Source organism: Oryzias melastigma, linkage group LG10, assembly GCF_002922805.2.
Source record: "Oryzias melastigma strain HK-1 linkage group LG10, ASM292280v2, whole genome shotgun sequence".
Classification (NCBI taxonomy): Eukaryota; Metazoa; Chordata; class Actinopteri; order Beloniformes; family Adrianichthyidae; genus Oryzias; species Oryzias melastigma.
The window spans coordinates 19524920-19550077 of NC_050521.1; the positions used below are offsets into that span (position 1 = coordinate 19524920).

The 25158-nt window shown below is 43.0% G+C and overlaps 1 protein-coding gene across 2 annotated transcripts in view; it reads right to left on the minus strand.

Moving 5' to 3' along the window:
* Window positions 1–361: 361 nt before the first annotated feature.
* ebf1a (EBF transcription factor 1a) overlaps window positions 362–25158 on the minus strand; it is a 58198-nt gene continuing 33401 nt past the window's right edge. Inside the window, exons 8-17 of one of the 2 annotated variants that reach the window (XM_024283676.2) lie at window positions 23470–23611; window positions 21107–21237; window positions 19242–19368; window positions 12906–12994; window positions 9940–10005; window positions 9252–9414; window positions 8031–8210; window positions 5858–6055; window positions 5574–5642; window positions 362–3072 (exon numbers count right to left, since the gene is read on the minus strand). In XM_024283676.2, coding sequence (XP_024139444.1) covers window positions 5575–5642; window positions 5858–6055; window positions 8031–8210; window positions 9252–9414; window positions 9940–10005; window positions 12906–12994; window positions 19242–19368; window positions 21107–21237; window positions 23470–23611 — 1164 coding nt within the window. In that variant the 3' untranslated portion in view covers window positions 362–3072; window position 5574. The remainder of the gene's footprint in view (window positions 3073–5573; window positions 5643–5857; window positions 6056–8030; window positions 8211–9251; window positions 9415–9939; window positions 10006–12905; window positions 12995–19241; window positions 19369–21106; window positions 21238–23469; window positions 23612–25158) is intronic. The other variant, XM_024283677.1, reaches the window with a different exon arrangement.

A 25158-nucleotide genomic window follows, 5' to 3' on the forward strand; every position in this document is an offset into this window, starting at 1 on the left:
ACAAGCTAATTCAATCGCATCCTTCTAGATTAGATATGCAAAAAAAAAGGAATTAATTTTCTGCTGATGACCGGGTATGCAAATGATGACTCAATTATGGTGGGCTGGTGCTTTTGCAATTAATAACCTTGGAATCATCATTAACTAATATGTTTAGGAGGAAACTTGTCAGGCTAACCATGTTCACCATGCCATCAGTTATGCCCTAATGAATTAGATTCATTAGAGAAAGCTGCATGGGGAAGGGATGCAGGCCTGGATCTGACCTGTGGAATCACTCCTCTCTAGTCAGATGTTTGGAGAAAGTGGCTCAGAAACCTTATCTGGAGTGAAATCGGAAATGAAAAGACACCTGACAAAGTCACAGACAAGAGGTAACTTTAATTAACATTGTGAGAATCCAAAAGTTTATCTTACAGCTCAGTTTTCATCAAAAACAATAACAATCTATACAGTAGATTTTTTTTATTCCCTTATATCATAGAGCTGTTCAGTGTATTTGCAGTCAAAGACAGACAGAGGAAAAAATAGACAACAGCTATTTGGTTTAAATCTTTTTGTTGTTGTTGTTGTTTGTTACTTAAGTACAAAACGTTGTCACTCATTATTGATATTCATATTATGGATGGGACTTTGCTTACAAAGATGCCATTGTATGACAACAGACCTCTGTAGTTCATTTGAAACAGATATGTTGCGGCCCCCCCCTGCCCCAGCACAGGCACACAAGTGAGTGAAAAACACTTGTCTGTCAGCAGGCGCCTCCGTTAAAACGATCCTTTCTACCCACTTAACAAAACCAGGCTCTTGAGAAGAAAAGCGGAGAGAAAAGCCCTATTCTCTGTCCAGCAACAGCTTGAAGACACACTGCAGACACAAAGACCACAGAAATGGCTAATGGGCCAAGGAGCTTCCTTTTCAAACATCCTCACATGTTGTTGTCCTGTTTAGCTTGTAATGATGCTGCATTATCTAGCCGCCAGAACAGGGAATCGGCTGTTGGACAGTGGAGTCGGAGCGGCGGCTCCATGGGAGAGATCAGAATTGTGCTGCGACAGTGCTTGGCTTCACGTTTTGTGCCGCTCTGTAGTACAATTGAAACAGCTGTGATCCAGTGGTTGAGGAAAAAAAATATAACCGTCATGCTGTTGAAATTATTAAAAAAAACGGCTACATATCGTCAATAAAAGTGAACACTAATATGCAGCAAACAATGCAAAGTCAGGCTGTGCCGACTGCATTTCAAAGGGTGCTGTTGCTGTAGCATTATAGTACACGGGGATGTGTGATTGTTGAATTATGGCTCTTTGTATTCTAGTCTGGCTGCAGCACCAAACAGAGTGGGTTTGTGCTTGTCCCCAAGTTCTCATGAATTCCTGTGGCAATAGACAATTGTGGTGAGGCTAGAAAACTGTACACGTGATTGAATGAAGAATGAATTTTGCATTGTTAAGGCATCTAGACTGCTGGTAAAGATTACAGTGACATAAAAAAGAAAAAAAAAGGATATAGATACAGTAAGTAAGCAGGCAGAAATGACAAAAGAAAGAACTGAGGGTGGAGAAAAACAGAAAAAACACACAAAAAGATAAAACAAAGTGTTTTTAAAAGTTCTTCTGGCTTTCACACACAGAGAAGAACCCATGCATATTATCAGTTCAAGAAGAGCATCATTCGGAAAGCCTTAAAAAATTTAAACAAAAAGATATAGATTTACAGCATATATTAATGTGTGTTTATATTCTTCAAAAATCTACTTCAACCAAATACTCTGAATAAGATGCTACTTTTTGCCATACAATAATCATTTATATAAGAAAAAAAACAGATTTTTTTTATTAACTTACAAATAATACAAAAATAGACAATGGCATGTTTTGAATCAACAAAATAACATAGAAATTAAAAAAAGGAGATTCAAAAAGTCACATTTAAATAGTGGGAAACAACAGTACATAAAAAAAACAGTGAAACATGTTCACTTACTGTTTTACACAACACAACTAAACAAGGGTGAGTCAATGTACAAATGCAAGGGATAAATACATTATTTATAGGATCATTTACATTTTTGAATCCAAATCCATGTTTTGCGTGTTCAGTGGATGAGATATTGACCACAAACTGTAAATCTATCGTCTGTACTGAGAAGCTGCCTTAAGACATTTAATGTTTCAAACTATAGCTATCGCAAAAAAAAGATGTGAAATGAAAAATTGGCTTTTTTATGTACAAAAATATATCACATATATCACGTTATTGATTCTAATTTGATAATCGCTAGGCTCCTTCAGTACAGTGCTGGCTGGACACGCGTCATCTGGCTTTTTCAAGTCTTTAGACAAAAGGTCTGTTTAGGCAAAAAATGAAAACAAAAATTGCCTTTTCTCCTTATGTGACAAGCAGAAACACATATTGCAAACAGCTCAATCCTCACAGTTTTTTTCCAAATTCCAACAAACAAACCAAATGAGAAGAACAAAGAAGGAAGGCATAGTTTGTGATGCTGATTGGGTGACTTTTTTTTAGATTTGTGTAATAATTAGCAGCAAAAGTTAGGGGTTGATTTCGCTCTTTTCAGTGTTTCTTTGTGACATGTGCTGTTCTTTTGATGCAGTGTGGGTTTTTTTTTGTAAAAATGAGAAGTTATAAATGTGTTCTAGGAAGGTCTAGGGGGCCTCCAGAAATCAAACCCAAACATTACAGGCAGAGACAGAAGGATAAATAAATGCTTTTGTTCATGAGGTCAATGTCACACTGTGGGTGAACTATCAGTCTATGTACTCCATCCATCGCTGTGTCAGTGAAGCTGCACTAAATCAACCAAAAGGGAAATAACATCACAAAAGTTCATGTTGTCCTCGTTTTTTTTTCTTCTCCCATGTCCCTTCAGATGAAATTTAGTTAGAAAGGCCTGAGTTTAACAGTCTTATCTCGACTTTAGTCATTTCAGCTCCAGAGCACAACAGAGACTCGCCAGATCCTGCTACTGTGTCTTTTTCCTCTCAGCATTCCCAAATCTCCAGCCATCCCAGTTCCTCTACATGGGCGGAACGATCATTCCAGGGATCGCTGTTTTGTGGGAAAGGAGGGGGAGGAGTGAGCGGGAGATTGAAGGGTAAGGAAAAGGAGAAAAAGAAAGAGAGAGGTCAGTGATGGGATGGCTGGGTTTCATCTGTCATCACAACAGTCACATAAGAGAAATGCGCTCTAGCATCTGGCAAACAAAGACGACTCTCCCTCATTATCTCTTCATTCCGACGTTCCGGAGTGAAAACATTTCTCTTTTCCTTCGCCGCTTCCCTAACTTGGCGTCCATCGGCAATGTTTTTAAACTTCTAACGGGCCTTCTGAGCGGCTTCATGCAAAAGCTGCCATCGGTAATCGTTAGCAGTTACAGTTTAAATGGGCACACAGTGTAATACAAACACGACAGCAACATGGAATAAAGGAGAAGATGAAATTGAAATGCTTGAAGGTGGAAAATGGAAAGTCTGCCAGTTGTATTCACTTTCTTGGCAAACAGTGTCCCACTCTGGTTTACACACCCACTCCAAAAAAAAAAAAAGAAGTGATTTTGGTGTTTTTAACCTTTTAACATCAAAGCTCCAGTATTTATGTTCTTTGAATTACTGTAACTTTTCGTGTTAATGGATGAAAAGTTACAGTATGTTGAAGATTTTGTGTTCAAATGTCACTGGAAACGTCTCAGGTGTTAAAGGGTTAACATGTTTTTGTAGCATTTTTCTCATAATGGAGGACATAAGTACAAAAGTGATATTAAAACTGCATTTCTGAGTATTTCTTTATTCAAATTGTTGTGAATCAGGAATAGACGAAAATACTTGAAGGTGTGATACTAGTGCAACACTGATGGACTTCCCTGCTCCATCCCATTCTAATGCATCCACTTGTAGACAAATAGATCCATGCATGTCTATGTTTTCCTCGTCTGGCTGGCACCTGGATCAAAACTGCTGCAGCTCACCACTTTTGCTGCACTCGTAATGTTAAGTTGGGGCTGTAAGGGACTGTAAAAATTTAATTTCCACCTTAGGTATGTGAAATTTGTTCTCCGTTTTCAATCCATTCCTTGGGGGAGTGGTGAGCTGCAGACCCAGCCACACTCAACAGCACCCCCCCCCCACCACCCGATCTGTCAAGAGAATCTGGCCTCTCGTTTTTAGCTTTTGACCTTTTTTTCTCTTTGATATATCGTGATCCCACTTACGTGATCAGCTGATTCTCAGAGAAAAGGTGGTATTTCTCCAGCTTTTTAATATTGACTTGACAGAAATAAAATGATTAACATTCTCCGTCCCATTTGAAGCTTATCTTGCAAACTAAACTGCTAGACAGTTACAGTTTATTCACATTTAAAAGCTGATGATTCTGAAAAGTTTTTAAAATATCATTTTTGAAAGGGTTACCTAAAGTTTAGGAAATTTACGAACCGCCTAAAGTTTTGAAATTTGTACAATTTTGACAAAATATATTTTTATGGAGAGTTATTTAAGGTTTAAGTTTATTCTGGAATAATATTTATGCCTTTTTATTATTCATAGTTATGTTAAAAAGTTACGTTTTTAAACTTAAAAAAAAAAAAAAATTTTGTGCGTTCAACAAATTCTATCCATGACCTAAGGTGTGTTTTGGATTTTGGCCCCCCGGTGAGTTTGACAGCCCCTCTCTACCACAAGGCCACTGACCAGGTTAGCTAGTGGGAGAGCGATCAAACAGATGGTTGATGGGAAATGGGGTGGGCTTACTTCACCTTACAGTTCCGCCCACAACTCATGAACTCCTGCCGCTCTGCAGAAACTATGTCCTAGAAAAACAACACGTCTTTTAATCATACTTAAAAGACCACTGAAAACAGCTTTAAAGTAGATCAAAAGATGATCGGAGTGGAACTGTATCCCACATTTTCCCTTATCCATCCCCATTTTTCCTACCAGGCCTCATCAAAGAGAGGAATTTTAATATAACATATTGGCTCCTTATTGATTTCCTTCTACCTTCAATCAACTAATTCTTTGGTTATTTCCTAAGTGTCTCCACCTTGCTGGGATTAAAAGAGGGACATGTGTGAGATCAGTGAACAGTGGCCATTGGCCCTTTGGGTCATTGTGGACGGCGCTCATCAACACTGCCAGAGGAAATGAGGAAGTGCTTAGCTTCAGGCTCTGATAAAGATTCCCATCCATCATCTCTCTCTCTCTCCCTGTTAAAACCTCAACACCCTACAACATCCTGCCTACAAGAGCAGACCTTGTGCTACATTCAGTGGAAATGGGAGAACAGAGTGACCCACGGTGCCACGACAATCCCTCTATTTGCCTCCCCACAGAGAGAGACGGCCGCTGGGGCGCAGGCAGGAAGCAGGAAGTGAAAACAGGAAATGGAACACATATGGTGTGTTACGCTGCCTCTCTGACAAGTCAAGAGTGACAAAAAAAAAAAAAAAAACAGAAATGAGGAGGAAGGGTTGGGCAGGACGGTGAAAATGATCCGGGACAGTACGGAGAACAGAGAAAACACGTCAAAGTAAATGAAATTGAAGGATAACATACTTCAGGAGAAGGCCAGGCCCTGCAGAGAGCTGGCTGATGAGTACTTGCTAGAGTCCACAAAAGACTGATCTTCAGTGAGGAAGTGGAGGGGTTCAGAAAAGAAAACAAATGAGGAGAAAGAGAAAAGAAAGTAAAAAAAAGCAAAAGTGAAAAATTGTTATAATAAATGCAGGAGAGCAGGAATAAAGTTTAAGGACAAATAACTTTAAGTAAACTACTGAAAGATTTATTGTTTACCTCACTGATAGTTTCATTAAATGAGGTCTATATGTAGAACAGCTTACCTTGCAGGCTGTTAGCATTAGTGCTGGTGCAAGTTGGCGGAGGGGAGTTTTGGGGTCGAACGACGGGGGCGAAGGCGCTCTTCTGCTTGACGGCAGCAGAAACCATGTTGGCGGGAGAAAAAGAGAAGATGCCGGAGGAGCTGCTGCAGTTGGAGGGCAGGCTAGTCGAGGACGCCATGGTGGGGCTGGACGGGACGACTGAGAGAAGAGAGAGGGGGCAGGAAAGGGTGTTTAAGGGGGTTTGTAAGGATTATGCCAGGGAAGCGGGGCGGGGAGGAGAGATGAAGACAGAAAAGGGGGTTAGAGAGAGGGCCGAGGGCAGAGGACGGGAAGGCGGGATGAACAGAAAGGGACTGGTCAATGGATGATGGCAGGAAGGATAATGTTTAGCTCTCCGAAAAAACAACTCAAACTCGTTTTGCAGTCTCTTGTCATCTAGATTTAAAACTTTCCACTGCAAAAGCTACAATGCTTCAAAGTGGGATTCCACAAATCGTTTCTTCTCAATCTTTTATCTGTTTTTATTCTTAAGCATGTGCTCAAAGGGTACTGGAAGTGCACCAACATCTCTTCACCTTTGTTTTCCTTTGCACTTTTTAATGGATTATTGACACAAAAGATTACAACCATCAATGAGAGGGGATTGTAAAATGGATTAAAACTAAATTACCTTGTAATATCTCATTTTTTTCTGTTTCACTTATGTTCCTCATCATCAGCAAATGCCACAAGAACATGTTAAAAGTGAGCAATTTTCATTGGAGTGGGTCTTTAAAGTAGCTTCTGACATCGACTAAAAAAAAAAAAAAAAAAAAATCAGAACTTTTCAAACTTTAGTCGAAGTATTCCCTGTGTCATTCTTAGTAATTCTTAAAATAATTAGTTATATACACTAGTTTCTCTCTGATAAAGACCCCAAAAGTCAGTCATTATTTTTAATGCACAAACAGGACAGCAGTTTCACTTGGAATTGTACATCTGATGGCACCCCGACATTTGTAAATATATTAAGTTGTGGAGTTTTTAAGACTCACAAGTGGAAAGCAAGAGCATGGTGGGCTAAAGCAGTGCTGCAAATCGCAGCCATCTGGGCTTTCATGAATACACATTTTATATTTGTGGTTATATTAAGTAGAAAATATGGTTTTGACCCTTTTGCAAACAAGTCACAAGGCCATAATATATGTATTCTAAAAGTAAAAATGCATAAATGACATTATTAAACACAGATAGTTCATACATCAATTTGAATTGTGTGTGGATTTAGTATTTAGCATGTAATGCTAACTCTTTCTAAGGTAGCTATCATTAGAAATTAAGAACACTTGATAGTTTCCATCTTAGCTGTAGAAGATCTTTAAGCTTTAGCAATAGAGAAGAAACAGAAATGCATGTTTGCTCTGAAGCATTTAGAAACAATACAAATATTACATTTCTGACCTATAACGTGAAGCTCATAGACAGATTCAAAACGGCTCTTGCAACAACCAGATTCATCATATAGCAAAAACCACCAGTTTGTCATCTTCATCACCAAAATATTGATGTCTTCTCACCCATCCATTTCTCCCTGGTTTGTCTTTTGTCTCCTAATACACTAAGAGCATTTTCCCCCTCAGTGGTTTTACAATCAGCTGAGTCGTATTTCACCTGCCCTCTGATACCTGCGTCTGCTTTTATTGTTGTTATTATCCAACACTTAGCTTTTATGGCTCTTCCTGACAAATCCTTGCAATAAAGTCATAATCCATTTATGAAGGGGCCTAACTAATCAATTAATGAAAATTGGACGTACAAAGGCAGGCTGAGGGGGCATTGATTGAAAGTGTCTGTGTGGGGCCGATGAGCCTGTTAAAATACTTGTTAACACAAAGGAATCAAAGAGCTGAAATGGAATTGCTTCTCTAGCAATTAGTTTATTGATTTAATCAAGGGTCTTTAATGTAGAGGGTGAGTGTGTGTGCGTGCGGAGGTGGCGGTGGGGTGTGTGTTTTGAAGGGGGTGTTAGGTGATCGGCTCCCTTGGCCCATAAAGTGGAGATTTGACTCTGCTTTAAAGAAACAGATGAGCCAGCTGAACTGCAGCAACCTTTGTGTGAATCCACTTCAGAAACCCTGTAATGTTCAAAACGCCCCGATCACCCCCTGCTGAAGGATGTGGTGCATTTACTCACTAGCGTAGGGCGAGTTGCCTGCAGATCCGTTGAGGAAGTTGGGCGAAGTGCCCAGAGTTGCCATGCCAGAGTTAGCATAGCCGTTCATGCTAGTGGAGACAGTGCTGTAGCTACTCTGCTGGGGGGTGGAGCTGGGGACATAACCATGAGGGGACACACTGCTCGTACTCCTATTGAAACCTATGGACAGAGGGAAAAAGAAAGGAAGAATGAAAAGTTGTGTTAGCAGGCAAAGACGATAGAAGACAAAACAACCGGAAAGCCTGCATGCAGAGCTGCCAATTGATGTTTTTCTTTCCCGACGCTCACAGCTATTATAAGCCCAACTTCAGGGAAGACAGTAGACAACATATGGGGAAGGGGGGAAAGCACTTCATAAAGTGAAAGGAGAATGATTTGACAGCTAGTGAAACAAGTAGCCTTTAACCCTTCTGGCTCCCATCACATACAGCTGTGAGGCGACGTACACTCAGAAGCAGCTGTTTTTTTTAAATCTTGAAATAATGGATTCTCCAACAGGACTTAACTCAAGCTTACAGCGGAAAACAAAACATGCTGACTCTTGATGAAAGACAGCTGGAATCGAACATCAAGTGCAGAATGGTCTGCTTTCTTTCTGTTACAGGTGCGTTCATTTTTTTCCCATCCATAATTCACATCTCTTCTCCCCATACCTGCTGTACTGGAAACAAACTATAGCTTACAAGATAAGCAGCTGATCTCTTTTGTTTCCTCACATCTGCAGATGTTTCCGAATGAAGACGAAGGGCAGCGGAGGCTCATTGGAATTATTGAGACACATCCAAAGGATGGTCCATCCACTCTTCTGTTGTTCCCCTGATACATGTGATGAATCACCACTGACTGTACCCACATTTCTCTCTGTCAGACAGGGGCCGACCCCAGTCTGATATACACACCCTCAGGACCCACTCATATTTCTCCATCGTACTCCATCCATGGCTTTCTTTTTCTCCATTTTTCACTCTCTCTCAGGCTTTCTGTCCTCTTTCAAGTTTTCCCTGCTTCTTATTGCCACCACCTTCCCTCTCTTCCTCCTCCTGTCCTCCTTTCTTACAGACTTTCTTATTTGCACTTTACTCCTAAATCACTGCCTCTGTATTTCCCACATGAAAAATAAAACCTCCACCTCACTATTCATTTTTACTGTCTATCCAGGAAAATAAATAAACGAATCCTCGTCGCCATCATTTTGCTCACCCTGGTTGGCCGTTTGCGCCACCTCTGACCCGGTGAACGAGTTTACGGCCATCATGCCAGCGTGGACGGAGCTGCTGCCAAGACCCGCGAGCTGGTTGTGCCCTCGTGGCACCGTCGTGTAGAGGGCCTCTGCGATGTCAGCTGCTCGTTTTAGAATCATCTCCTGACAGAGAGGAAAAAAAGAAAGAACAGGGATTAGGGAATGTATAACACAACATTGACGCTGGCTTTACAGCCTTAGAAGAATACTAGATCTTCATCCCAGATATTGAGTGTGTAAACCTAGCAGAGCTGAGAGCTTTTTATCAGCGGTCACTGAGAGGGAAGTGGAATTGGTTTTAGAAAATGGATGAAAGGCTCATTTTGAGGACTCATCAAACCTTTCCCCTGTTTTTTTTTTCTTTCAATCTTCTCCTCCTTCACAGTCAAGCCTTAATTTGACTTCTTTTTTTCCATCTGTCTCAGCAGTCCTCTCTCCACTTCTTTTGCATTGTTCTTTTTCTTCCCACCGTCATGAGCTGATAAAAGCTCTGACATATTCCCATGTGAATGCTTGTGACTCCCAGATCTTGGATGCACTCAGCGGGGTGCTGCAGGGCCGGTGGAGACACCGTCTTTGATGCTGCCAATAGTTTGTGCTACAAATATGATTTCTCGTTGTACAGAGTGTTTGTGTGTGTGTGGTTACCTGGTTGTTATGAGGCATCCCGTACAAGGCCTCTACCAGGTCTGCTGCTCTCTTCAAAATCACCTCCTACAATCAAGAGCAGACAGAGGAAGGAGATTGATCATGAGTGTGACAGCTCAAAGAGTTCAGTCACTTTTATTACGTATCACTTCTTACATTATGCTGTGAATGCAGAACAGAGAGTGCAAGGGAGGGAAGAGGCAGACAGAGAGAAGGAGAGGAAGAGAAATGGGCCTATCCCAGCACTTTGTTACTTGCTGGGCAGTTTGGGAGAGCACAGGGAAGATACTGTTATCTGTGAATAAAACATGAACCTATATCTCTCTATCAGTCAACCATCTCCGGCGTCTTCTCCCTTCCTCCTGTCATTGACTGATCATGAATCCACCGCGCATGATCACGCATCGATCTCATTTAACACAACATATCATCAGGTTGACGGCTATACAACTCCCCTCGTCAGCTGGAACACACCCGTCTCCTGCCCTGTATTAACCCTGGTAATGATCCGAGTGAATGGCTCTGCATCCACTTTGTGTGATAAATGTGGAACATCATTGCTCAGGTAAAACCATCCTGTGAAATTTCCCACATCAAACATTTATCCTAACACACTGCTACTGCTTCCCTGCGCTCATTTTCTCCCCTTTCTCTGTCTTGACTCTTTTCCCTCCCCGAGTGTATGAGTGTGTGACTCCAGGCAGTCGTTATATATGTGTGTGCGTGTGATGTAGACACCTACAGCCCTACGAAACCCTTTTTAAAAGTTAATGTGCCGGGGCCAGGATATATGCTGGAGGCGCGACAACCAGAAAATTGCAGCCCCCACCCCTCCTGCCTCCCCTCCAACCTTCTCCTCGTTTCTTTCTCTCCCTCTTTCGCTTACACCGGCGTGCACACACGCTGTGCGTTATACTCTCCTGAGTGTATCCCTCGCTGTGAACAAGCCCCGGAGCATGTGTGCTCTCTGTTCCGTGACACACCGCCTTTCAATCAGACCTCATATAGCGCACACACACGCTCAGCCACACATGCAGCCACGCACATGTGGAGGCTGTCGAGCACACCAAAGACATGACGCGAGGGTCAGCAAAGCAATAAAGATTGTAGAGCGCTGTCCGAGGTGCTAAATTCACTCAATAATGGGAGCGCTGCCTCTGTGTTAACCTCCCATTACTAGCACTATCTGGGGGAGGCAAAGAGGGAGGGTGGGGGAGGATGAGAGGAGGGGGGAGACCAGAGAGGAGGCCTGCTTGAGGTGATTGAGAGATGTAGAGGCCTTAGGAAGGTAAGTGGTTCTTTAGTATGTATGCGCTGCTCCTTGTTCCCTTCTCTCTGCTTCTCCCTGACGCCCCATGCCTCCCAGGGATCGCGAGATGGGTAGACGGATAAAGGGAAGGAGGGTATGAAGGGGACACGGGGAAACGAGGAAATGAGGAAAGTGTGGGGCATCGGGACACAAACACATCTCCACCAGGACAGCTCAGTCTTCCCTTTTCGTGCAGTCCCCCCGTTTCCGTCTCCAACCTCGGTTCCCGTTCTCTATTAATCACTCCGCTGTGCCCTGCATGGACCTAACAGCCCCTCGTTAGCGGAGGGTTCTGTCCAGTAACTAAATGCGATTAGGCAGCGCTCCAGAGTCATTCTGATAAACAGATAAATGCAGTTAGCGCCGCGCTGCCTCCCTCGTTCTGCCGCTGTAAGGGGAGCCCATTTCCTGGGCGCAGGGTCTCTTCCCGTAAAGTCAGGCCCGCAGAGACGTCAACAGGAAGGGGAACCTGATCCAGAGCAGAGCCTTGCTACGTCTGGATGAGCGGCCACTCATTAGACCGACCCAGAGCCCCCTCCATGCCACACCGCAGAATTTACAGAACTGGTCAGTTAGCTCCAGAGCAACGTGGGGGACTATTTTCCGCTCATCATTAGCTGCGCATAAAGTGACAGAACAACCACGAAGGAGTGTCCTCCAGATGATGGATAGATTTGTTGGGAATTCTTGTGACGCTTTCATCAGAGTTTCTTGTTTAATGAAGAAAAGTTTAATGGCGTTCTACCTGTAAATGGATATTTCGAGAAGTTTCCAGTGTGTGCCCTGTCTCCTGCCCCACCATAATGATTGAGGCCAACAGTTGGGAGAAGTGTGGTCAACAAAATGTTATTACCTCAATAAAGGCACAAATCAATAGAGCTGAAATGAACAACCGGGGCTACCAGCTACGGCTGTTCATTTAGAAGAGAAAGAGACACCACTGAGTGAGAAAGAAAGAAAGAAAGAAAGTGGGGGGAGAAGAAAAGAGATGGATGGATATAAAGATATTTAGAGAAAGACAGGGGGCTGATAGGCTAAAGACCAGAACTCACAGGGACAAGTCTTGGAGCCACCGAACACGCAGCGAGGACAAGTGAGTTCTCTATCTTCCCTCCACATCTACCTAAGCTTTTCATCTCTACCTCGTGGCGACTTCCCTCCACCGAGTGTGTACGCGTGCGCACGTGTGCATGTGCACGTGAGTGTGTGCCGCTCCATAGATGTGTGCTGGAAGTAATAAAGTCCACCCGGGGTTGACTTCGATCCACTGACCCAGCAGGAGGTAGGACTGGACAGCTATGATGGATCACCTAACCTGCTTCTGCTACTCTCCTCTTTTCTCCCCTCAACCTCCTTTCCTCCCACCATCCCTCTTTCCCTCCCTCCATCTCCTCCTTTCCTTTCCCACTTTGGCAGTCTAAGTGACCTTATCCTCAGCAGCAGGATGAATGGAGGTGCTTGTGCAGCTGCTGTTCAGGTAAAGTGTTTGTTTGAACAGACAGTGACCATGAATACAGGATTAAATGGTTTTGTGCGCACTCCATACAGCATGAAGTCATTTGTATATGCTCTAAAATTTTCCTCTAAATCTCAAATATTTCCAGGAACACATTCCTTTTGAAAAAAAAAAAGTAGCACAGCTATTTGAAAGGCATACCTTGGGTAATCTCTCTTGGTCTCCAGGGTGTCTCGGGATGACCTTCTGTAATCTCTGGAAGCCATAGTCTATAGTTGGCTCGTTCAGGGCTAATCAGAAAGACAGAAAACAGACAGGTAAATAATAAAAAAAAAAACTTAATGATGAAAACACTTTTCCAACTGCAGCAGACTCCCAGCAAAGCACTCAAACACAGCTCTACATGAATATTTCAACATTAAACCAAACACTGTGGATGTGGGTGTTCTCTGTTAAGCTCTGGTGTGTGTCTTTGTTTGCCTGTGATGTAATGAATCTCTCTCTGTCTCCTGCTTTGGTAGTTAATAAAAAGACTGTCAGGAATCAGGCGGAGTGAAAACGCATGTGCACACACGCATGTGTGTGTGTGTCCTGTGGTCTTACGTTGATCAGCGACTAATATAAGCAATTACAGAGCTTGCTTCCAATATAACAAAGGCTTGATCGCTCCGGGGAACAAGCTAAATACGTGCACACTTGCAGACACACGTGCACACACACTCACCTACACACAGAATCAGTCAGACAGCGGCAAGAGAGCCCTCTCTGCATGCTGTGGTCGTACTACGGTAATTGAATATGAGAAGATTTACCATGAATATTTAAACATTAGAATAAATACAATGAAGATCTGAAGCTTATTCTGCAAACACTTCAGAGGAGGACGGCTGGATAAGTGCTCTCGCCACATAATTCCGTCCTAATGTACCGTCTGCCTCTCGCCGTCTCCACTGCCTTTTTACCCTCCTCCTTTTTTTGTCTACCGCCAGGGGAACTTTCGCTACTTTTTCAAGCTCCAGCCCTTAAAGGTGCTGCTTCTGCACAGTGTGTGCATTTGCGATTGCATGTGTGTTAAAAAAAAAGGACCCATTAAGGCGTGAGAAAAAAAAAAAAAAAGTGGGGGTTTCGTCTGTTTCTCCTGTGGGTCGCAGCTTGGACGTTTCCTGGGGGCTGATGCCCTCCTCGCCTCACATCTGAGCAGCCAGGCGGACTAGGCGGCCCCCAGAAAAAGAGGCCCCTAGAGGCTATGAGTACAAGCTGTCCTGCTGGACCTCTAGTGGCTCCTCTTGGGCCCATACAAACCAAAAAAAAAATGAAACAAGAACAGGTAATGCTCTGTTTCGGTGAAACAAACGTGGTTGGACACTTGCCCCACAGGGACGCTCTTAGTATTCTGTGAGAGTGAATGAAAAGAAAAGGCGAATGGCTAAAAGCAAAAATGGCACTGGGAGGGAAACTGAGAAGTTGGGGGTCCAGAGACGGGGATCATCTTGAAGAGGCTAAGTAAACCCAAACAATGGAATGATCACATGCACCAAACAAAGTGTGAAGTATTGCTGAGGACAAATATTTGACATTGCTCCTCTATTGTTTGATCTTTCGGAGGCCTAAGGGGGATTTGCCTTGGATTAGGCTTACAGAACGAGGAGGGGATTGTTCCAGTAACATCCTCTGTTTCGTCTGATTCTTTTGTTTTTCTGATGATTTTTTTTTATCAGTTTGAGTCGATAAATAAGCTTTGTGGGGGAACAATAGTATAAAAACTTTCAGACATGGAAATAAACAGACACAATACGATTTTCTCTGCTTGTCATGGACCATGAACGTAAGGGGGGAGTATGTGAGAGGCAATACACTTCACTAACTACCTTACTGTTTCTCTTTGGGGATTATTTTGACTTTTTATGTCTTTCCAACCTATGGTCAGCACCGTTCATTTAGAAAAAAAAGAAATCCTAGCGTGCTCCAGGATTCAAAGCATACTTTCTTGTACAGGTATATTTATAATCCTTAGCTGTCGCTCCCCAGAAGAGCAAATCAAAGCCAGTAAAACATAACTGCCATAAATAAATGAATAGATGAGCAACAGCCCTGGACTGGAGGGATTCACCTAGCAATCACCCACATCAGATCAGATCAATGCTCATGGAAATTTCATGAAGCCAGGAATCCACATCGCTTCATATTTCACTATAATAACCCACAGAGCCGCGGGGGGAGTGCGTGAAGCTGGGAGGTGGTGGAGAAGAAGGAGAGGAAGTTAGGGTGGAGGGTGAGCAGGGGCCTCGGAGGTATGAGCTTCAGGGGTGGGGTAAAAAAAGGGTGGATGAATGAGGTGCAAAGACGAGGGGGGGTAATTGAGAGGTCAGAGTGTAGGAAGGCGAGGGAGGGGGGGAAAGGAAAAAATGCCGTCCGGTTGTCCTCCCGTGTCACAACACTGTGGGCGCCGGGAGTCAGGTGAGTAGTTGCAGGGTTAGGTAATTGGCTCTGAGGCTTGATGTTAACACCTTAACAGGCCCTCAGACAGCGGGCAAGGAGCTGATCATATCACAGCCTTCTGCTTCTCCCTCTTTTCCCCCTGCTGCATCCCTCTTTCCCTCCCCCCTCGCCCCCTGTCCTTCCCTCCCCTGTGCAGTCTCCAGTGCTCAGGTGTGATCTCATAAGCGCTGCCTGGCGATCGATGCCGCCAGTGGCAGGGGGTTCAATAGCCCTGAATTACGGCTTCATTTCTGCCCCCCCACCCCACCCCGCTTCCCTCTCTTCTCACACAGATGAGAGCTGCCCCCACCCCTGCCAACTCCTGCCCCCCCCTCCAAACCAACTACTCACAATCCAGATCAATACCTTACAATCTAATTTTTATCCATTTTTCCATAAACCCTGAGATTGCGTTTATTTGCAGAATCCGACAAGCTAAATAAAGCATCGCTTGAACATGTCAGGGAGACTAATGCACGGCTGGAAATTCATACGGAGAAAAACAGATGAGTGGAGCTTTTTGCTCCTAAAGGAAGGGAGAAGCAAAGGCCCGAGGGAGAGAAAGGGAGCAGGAGGGAAAGATGGGAGATTCTACAAATCAATTGAGGTGAGGATGCAAGTGGAACGTAAGCTCTAATTATCTGTTGCAAAAAGCGCACGTCGACAGTTAACAATACCTGACAGCCCGGATCCTCACAAGGAGAATACAAATTTGAAAAATCTTGATGGAACGCTCGAATTGAGACGTGAGGAAGAAACCATTCCACCAGCTGAACGCTGCTCATTTCAGCACGGAGTTAAATAATCTACATTCAAAATTCATTTACATCATCATCACGGAGCAGATGCTTCCGTAATAAGACGGGAGCATGCTAAGGAGGGAAGACGAGCCACATGGTGCAGAAAATTAATCTCAATCCCGAACAGAGTTGTGAAATTCCTCGCAGTTTAGGCTGGGTGCAGTAAACGTATGCAGCTACCTCAGCTGGCCTCGTCTCCAGCTGCAGACCGGCCATTTTAATCAACAGCAGGCATCTGCCAAAGCTCAATAAAAGACAGCATTCACAAAGAGGAGCAAGACAAGTAATTGACCAGCTCGCTGCTGAAACCCATTTTTATTGCTTGATGACTCCATGCTGCTTTTGTGCATCCGAGACGCACAAATGTACTCATGCATGGCTGTAGGTCCATCACAAGGCTCCACAAACCTGGCCTATATATCATGAATAAAAAATACACAAGCTGTTATATATTTAAAAACAAGAACTCACATGAATTTATACATCAGAATTGTCTTTTTTTTTACATTTTCGTAATGTAAAACCGAAAGACTATACATCTAAACATGTTTTCAGTACATAGCAGGTCTTCCTCTGCACCTAAAACTAATTTTGAGCACGGCGACAGCCACACACAGACAGGGAGAAATGTCAGCATCAGCTGGTTTAAATTCTGTTCTTGACTTTTGTCTTTTCCCTCAATGTCTCTGCTCCTCCTGGCACCAACTGACTGATGTCTCCCACAGACCTAATCTTCCCTCTTCCCTGAAAAACCACCCCTAATGTTTGCGCGCAGTGGCAGCCTTAATGTGAGCCAGCACAGCCTTTTAATATCAGCAGAAGTTGTAGCGGAAGCACTAAGCAGACACGGGTGCATACAGAGGAGGGAGAAGGATTGCCTTTCGAACGACTTGGGTGATTCATCAACTCCCTCCAATCTGAGGCCAGTTTTCCCGTGTCAAACACACAATCGCATGCACGCATGGACATACACATGGAGGGGACATTATGACATTATATTGCATGCAAAAAGGCTGCAATCCACGAAAAAGTGATACACAACCAAACATGGCGATGCATTTGCACAGAGGGGAGGGGTGGCAGGCAATGACCTGATAATGAGAGAAGGATGGAGGAAGAGTGGAAGATTAGGGAGAGCTCTCCGCCCCAGAAGTGGGTAAGGCAGAGGGCAGAGTGGAACAGAAGAGGGATAACGGGATGAAGAGACAGATGAAGAGAAAAAAAAAAAACATTCTTTTATTCTTATCAGTGGATAGCTTAATTGCTTTGATGAGTCTAATTGGAGCTTTCTGAAGTCTAATGGCAGCGGGGTCCTCAGAGACGACAGAAAACACATTACAGTAATAGCTTCTTAGTGAATCTTCTTGGTCCCATGCTTGTCTTCTCCGTCCAGAGCTACCAGCTGAATTTTTGCTCACGCTGTGGCAACTGAGTCCGGACTAATAATCACGGAGTGTGCGTCTGCGTGTGGGGGGTGGTAAACTATAGAAGGGGTTATTAGGGTGTGCGTGCATGTGTGTTGGGTATGTTTGCAAAGCAGCAGCAGCAGCAGTATTGGGTATGTGTTGACTTAATTAGGTCTGTGAGCTGCTCACTTTCCTCTCCTCAGCAGAAGTTGATTAGCAATGCCAGCTGTCCCCAATGTAATTCAGAGCGTGCATGTGTGTGATCGTGCGTGCACATGTAATAAATGAGTATATGCAAGTCTGATAGTGTGGGGTTGTGTTGATGTGTGTGTTTGCTGCCAGCTGCCACACCGTGCTGCCAATCCTCTATGATTAGTACCCACTGGCAACTGGGCTCAAACTGGTGCCAAACAGACCCAGGAGGGCAACGTGGCCCATGGTAATCCTCCGTTCCTCTCTCATCTTTTGCATCCACCTCTCCGTCTTTTCGCTGGCATTGATTGTTTTTTTTTTTTTTTCAAACTCATCTTCCCCCTCCATTCCCCGCCTCTCATTCAAGATACCAGGTTTTTGCTCTCTGGGAGGGAGGTCAGCAATATAAAGGGGGTGATAAAGGAGCGGTGTAAGAGGTACAAATACCCTCTAAGGGTGGCGGAACTGAAGTGTGAGAAACGCAGAGCCGCGATCCTCACCTCACCACAGTTGACTGCAATACTGTGGAGATGCCAGCCCTTGGCAGGCAGCAACAAGGTGCTCAGCTTCCAGCGGATAACCCCTCACCTGATGGTATTCTTTCCTTGTGCCTCAATAGAAGTCAAAAGGCGGGGAGACTAAACGCGACAGGAGGATGAATTCATTTGAAAGAAGCAGGTTTTGAATAAGTGAATGTGACAAGGCGAAAAAGAGGAAGTGATGGGGCGTTTATTCATATGGTTCCCACATGGCAATAAAAAAGGCTGCACACACACCTGCACAAACTTGTATGCACACAGCTTTCTGACTTTGGCAGACTTGGGTGGGCAGGCCTGGCAAAAGCTGCCCGTCCATCTGCCCTTGACTACTTGACAACATGCAAGTGTTTACTTGGAGTACGTTTACACATACGTCCTAATAAACAGAAGCACACTACTACAGTCTCTTCCATAAATCCACACACAGACATAAAGCGCTGTGACTTATGGGCATGGATTGCGTCCATATACTGTAATTGGGACACACACACACAATACAAAAAAAGTATGCTGGTGATTTGACTCGCACGCTCTCTCTCAATTGTGATTTTGTCAAATGTTGGCAATTCCAGCTGGGGCTTACTGCCTAAGTCTATCAGTAGTTGAGATTACAGACAGATTTATGTGATTCCCAATCTCCCCCGGGACCTGGGACATTGCATTTGTTAATCACCGCTTCATATGTACTCCCTCCACTATTCTTTCAGCGCACAGCTCTAACTCTGATATAGCACTCCAGCGATACTTGCAGACACATCGGGTGTCAAAAAGACACCGTTTCCGCACGCTATCAGCTTTCCAAATCACGCCTTCAACAGGGTTAATTCTCAATAATCCCACTAATCAAAAGGTCAAACCTCCCGCTGACCTTAACTTGCTTCATAAAGGAGGGCAAATACTTCTTCCTGCTCTGATCTGCAGGCACTGAATTATTGAGTTGTGCTATTGAGCTTAAAATTGTTTAGAATGCACATTTTTCTTCAGAGGTTGTGCACAACATTGGCAGCACTCAAGAGGTATTGTGTTTAGAAAATAATGACATATACACTTGCTATATACTGGTGCATTAATAAAACCTGTAGATTGACTTCCATATCAGTGTTTCTGAGTGTCTGTGCTCACCTGTGTAAATGAAGCGCCCAGGTGTCCCTTTGCAGAACTGTTTGGATTTGTAGGACAGCGTGACTTCCACCACCCCTGGGATGTGCCTGGGCGGGGTCTGCACACGGATGGCGTGGGGGGTGATCAGCTGGAGAGAAACAGAGAAAATGAATGCGACCAGATTTTAAATATTTTGCTCAGAGGCACTAATGTCAAATTGTCTTGGCCCTTTCTTTGACTTTTCCGTTGGATGATAAGCCTGAAAATGATGTGGCGCCAAAGCCCTCAGGTGGCATCGTAGCCCAAGGCGATGTCACTGTGAGGCTTACGATGGTTATCAGAGCTGACATGGACTCTGTAAGAGGGCTTCAAAACAGTTTATGAATAAAAGAAGCCTTCCTCTGCATACAACTATTGAACAGTATAAGCAAATGTATAATAAGCTTGTCTTGGCTGCCCCTGTCTTTTGTGTTTGTCATGCAAGGCTGTTAGCCGCATAAAAGCGCCGTTGTGTCTCCAACAAGGCTCACTCAGAGTAACTTATGAGGCTCTGAGCCATGCATGTGTGCCTGTAGTGATGGCACTTTGAAGCAAAACGATAACAAAACACACACCTCCTCCAAACGATTGTTTTTTTTTTTCTGCACAGTGTAGTGAACTAGCGCTTAAAGCTAGCAGGGCTCAAAAGCTATCAATGCTGCTGCCAGCACTTTGTGTATGTCGACGTGTGTGTTGTTCTAACTGTCCCTTTCATTGCTCACTTAGCCAGGCTTTCATTTCACCATTGTCTGGCCTCACTCACCTCCCAGCAAGATAATATAGGAGCTTTTTATAGAAATATTCCTTTACCAAAGAGAAAGCTGTTTAGCAATGCCACACATTGACCTTCAGTTTTACACACACACACACTGCATTTCCATTTTAGTCATCCAGCAGATGCTCCTTACAAAGGGACTCATACTGTATATGGCTGTACATATTTCAAGAAAGCTAATGCATTCTAATAAAACAGTGCTGAACTGAGAAAGAAAGAAGAGCTTCAGCTGAGTGAAATGAGAAAGTCTGATGCTTATGTGATCCACTTACAAGGCGGCAATTAATTATTCTCGCTACTTTCTTCAATTATCTTCAATTTTTTTGGGTAAATATTTCAATTGGTCGCATTTTTTGGTATGCAAAACTTAAGGAATTAAATCAATTAACAAAGCTTAACTTGTTTGCCAAATGCATTCAGTGTTTTTTATTGATATGATAATATATGAAATATTTTTCTGTCTAATCTTTTAGTTTCCTTGGTAAAAATTCCGAAAATAGAAGCCTCACAAATGTTCAATGCATCAGTATCACAGCTGTTAAGTTCCTGCTTGTCTTTTTAGTAATTTTGCTAATTTGCATAGCTTTCTGTAATTAATTAATTAAGCTGAATTAATTCTTATTATGAAAATAACTAGCAAAAAAAAAGTGTCTATTCAACGTTTGCCATATTTTCCTGCTGAAATTAAATTTGTACATAATTACCATGGAAAAAAAGAAGATTAAAAGATAATAAAGCATTCCAAAGGTTTAGACTATGGAGGAGTTTCTGTTCCATCAATTCAACATTTTTAATTTTTTTCCCAAAATTTTTTAAACCTTTAAAATCTCTTTCTGATTTTTTTTATCCTGGATTGTCGATGGCACATAAAATAAATGGAAAGTTTGATAGAAAAAAAAAAAAAAACTCTCACTAGAACAACTTGTCGATCTAAGAGAACACCGATAGCCAGCCAATCAAATCATGACATGGACATGACGGGAAAGACTAAAAGTAATTAGAAAAAAAGGAAAAATAAAACAACAAAAAAATGATTTGCATTAACATTAAAACAGAGAAACTTTTAACTGACCTCACTCCAGACTAGCATGGTTCCAAATATGACTTGAAGGCCATCAAAGAAGTTGTCTCCAATGATGATGACTGTTGCGCCCCCTGTGGTCCAGCCTTCACTGGGGCTAATGGCTTTGATGCTTGGGGTTGCTGGAAAAAAACACAAATCACACATAGTAGATTAGATGCTAACTAGAGTAATGACAGCCCAGAAAGGTCCATGCCACTGGCACCATGTAGTGTCCCTTCTTCTTTCCTTCGCAGAGTCTGTTGCGCACACACAGACACACAGAGATCACCTCTTGCCTGTCTCCCAGGGGTCGGGGTGAACGCAGAATACTAATCAGAGTGATTATACGTACCCCGTTATTAAACATAACCCCTGCCCTGTGTGCGAGAGCAGTGGCGGTGCGCTTGTTTTATGACACATGGCAAAGCGTGCGGGCGTGTAAATGTCAGGTGTGCTCAGTGTCTGATCAAAGGGCACACGACCGGGGAACAGAGCAGAGCCAACAGTAGCTCTGCCCTCTGAATAGGCAGCCTTCATTAACCAAACACTTAGCTCCGGCTCACTTGTCTGCTTCCCGTATCTGCATGGAAGCGATCCTCAGATCCTGACCATGGAGCCATACAACAAACAGGATCAAGAAGGCTCGGATCATACGTTACTGTCTTGTTTTCATTGCCGTCTGGGTTTTTCCTTGAAGCATATTCTTTGAATATTAGAAAACGCAGAAACAACAAACAGCATTTTCAATAAGTGGTCCACAATGTGTTTTTGGACATTATCTGTTGATGTTATGGGCTTTGAGATTACTCAATGTGATTGAAGAAAAAGAACATCACTGTGAAAATACATGTTTATACAAGCTAAATCTCCTCTCCTTAACAGATATGCAGCTTGTCAGACATGCTGCAATTCTGTAAAGCGGCATAATCCACTTTAGACTGGGCTGGCTTTTTCCCCGCAGCCTTGCCTTTGCTCTTTGCCTGACTCCCTGTTCTGTTGATCCTCCCCAACAAGCTGGAATGATATTTAGCCCCCCGATACGCCTGCAGAGATCAGTGTTCACCGAGCAGCAATCTGTGGCTGTAATCATGGCCCTAAGATGCTTCCCTTTCACAGCCGCTGATATTATGTGCGCTATAAGTGCATGTGTGTGTTTTGATGTGTGTGTGTGGATTAACCAGATGGTGGAACGTGAATCCATGTGATAGGATTATACTTTGGGGTGTTCCTCGGTGCCATCTGTTCAACTCTATGCTCTGCTCATCTATTACCGCTTGAAACGGGTCCCAAAGTTATGCATCCGGCACACAAAAGCAGTATAATGACTAGAATAAGTTGAGGTAAAGGTAAAACCAGAAGGGAGCACTCTTTCACTTCTTCTTCTTTATGTACTGGTAATCAATCACAATTTTCTTGCGTCACCCCTACAACTCTCCTCTGCTATCTATTTTACGCTACTTATCTCTTTCTCTTAGCTGCTGTCACCAGGACAGGAGGGAATCAGAAATGACGAAATTCCCAAACAAATCTCTTTGACACAGAAACATCTGTTGTTGCACAGAGCGTATTCCTCTTTCTGTGTACGATCCAAGTCTGGCTGATGTCTCCAATATGTCTTGTCTTTGAGAACTTTTCTAATCATCTGTGAAACCGGTTGCAGGGGCAAGTGGTCCACCTTGTCTCTGGAGAATAGTCATTATGAAGACTTAACCCTAACATTCAATCTTAATGCAATCTGCTACAGTCGGTCATGTAAATCCCTTCTTAGTTTTTTGTCATTATCATCCCTGCGGTTGACTTTCCTCAAACTGAGAAAAAAAATATGTTTCTCTTATTCAATGTGGGGGAAATCGAAATGAGAAAATAACTGGATTAGGGACTTGGGAATCAGTGCAGGCTCCTAAATCATGTGCACATGTCATTATGAAGTATTAAAGGTTTGGGTTTGACTGTGAATGCAGGGGTGTGTGTTCATGCGTATGGGCATTTTAGTTCATATATGGGTGTGTTTGAAAACCTAGGGGATGTGGGGAATGATAGAGGGCCAGAGGATAAAAGCAGGTCTCAGAGGAAATAAAGTCGGTGTTGGCTTTAAGCAGAACAGACCTCATAAGACACATCATGCTTATGCTAGGCAGAGTAGAAGGCCTAAAGGCAAGGACCTGAGGGGAGCGAGCCACAAGGGATGGAGAAGGGACCCTCTAGCTACCACTCAACTCAAGTTAGAAACCCAAAAAGGGAGAAAAGTAAAATTCAAAGACAAAAGATTGGAAGTAAAGCATAATCGAGGAGAGCAGAATGGAGACAGAAAGAAGGTCTGAGAGTAGAGAAGTAGAAAAAGGAAGAAGAAATGAATACTTTTTTTTAAATACCATGTTCCAGGTAAGACGGTGTTCCTTCTGACGGGTCCAGTCTTCGAGCTCGGCGCCCATGTTTTGAATTGTTGTGCACAAACATGTTGTCAGAGACGGCCAGAACATGACCCTCCACGCTCACCGTAGTTGACACTACCACCTGAAGAAAGGACAACAAATGGACATGTTTAATTGTAGATCTGACTGATTGTGTCCTCAGATCCAAATTTTGCTAGTTTTTGTGAGGTAGAAAACTGGAAGAATTTTAGCATTTTACATTACAGCTTGGGTTTAGGTTCCACAATCACAAGTGTCATTGAATGGTCCACCAATATGTCAGCTAAATGTTGCCTGGCAACCGGAGCTTAATTGTAAAAAAAAAAAAAAACACTGCTGGCTGTAGTTGATAACCACTAAAGTTGTGTCTGCATTATTTCACTACTCACTATAATAAGCATTCTATATAGAACACGTTTATATATCTTCATCGGTGGCCCTAAGTCTTGGACCAGTACATGCTCGATCTGCAACAGGTTCAGTTTTATGAAATTTTTAAATAAGTTTTGCCACAGTGTCGTGTGTGACGCTGGGTCCATGTTTTCTGTTAAAATTTCAAGCAACCATGCAACTACTTCCCGAACCGAGCCATCAGTATATTTTCAATTTGTCGCTCTTTGGTCAAACACACTGTCTAGGTCTACGGTGTCTGAAATATGAAAAAAATTATTTACATTATGCATTCTCCTATGTATGGAAACTTATGGCCCACTCTATTTAGTGTGTTTGCCATTTTGTAGAGAAATTTCCCAGAAGTCCCTGCGAAAAAGCAGTGTGCATTGATGCTTACTAGATTGGCAAATATAGACCACAGTGCATTGAGTTTGGACAATTTCTCAAGTGAAATGCATGTGTTTTAATTTTTCCTTATAAACCATCCAAGTTTTCTTCATCAGAATACAGAAAATTCATAAAAAGTGTTTGGAAAATATTCATGTTTATTAAGGTTTTACTTTAGGACATTGGTGACATCATATTTGTCATTTAAAAAAACAAAAGTTAGTGATAATTTCCTTTAAAATCACAGGCACTAGATAGTAGTTAGAGAATAGAAAGAGAATTGGACATAACCCAGAACTTTTTCATATAGATAGATGTTCAAGCAAGTGAGTGGCAAGCAGTCACAAATACCACTGCCGACACGTGATGGAGACAAATCTTCAAGATTTTTTGTGGTTTACTTTGAAAATCTTTAGCATGGTTGTGAATGTGGGTGGCGGCAGTCAGGCCTGCAGAATGGCCCGCTTGATATGGATGGAGACATTTATACATCGTCCGTGCCTCCAAAAAAGAAGCTCAACACTGGCTGGACGTATTTTAAAAGTTATGTGAGAATAGTCACTTTATTTTGATTTAAAAAAAAAAAAGTGCGAACAACCACAAAATTTAGACTTGAACTCACTTCAAATACTTTTGGGCAATGCAGCAGTGTGCACTACCACTGCGCGACCTCAAAATGTGCCCAGGCGGCCATTGACCAATGTCAACTTTAAGAGAAAAATCGTCGTAAAATTATAACTTTTTCTTAAAATCTCTGCAGTCACCACACGGCGAGTAAAATGCTACTTTCAGATAAAAATGTCACCATGTGTGCACCTGCTGAATTTGCTGAAAACTTGCAAATTTATGAACATATGACTGTAGTCTAGC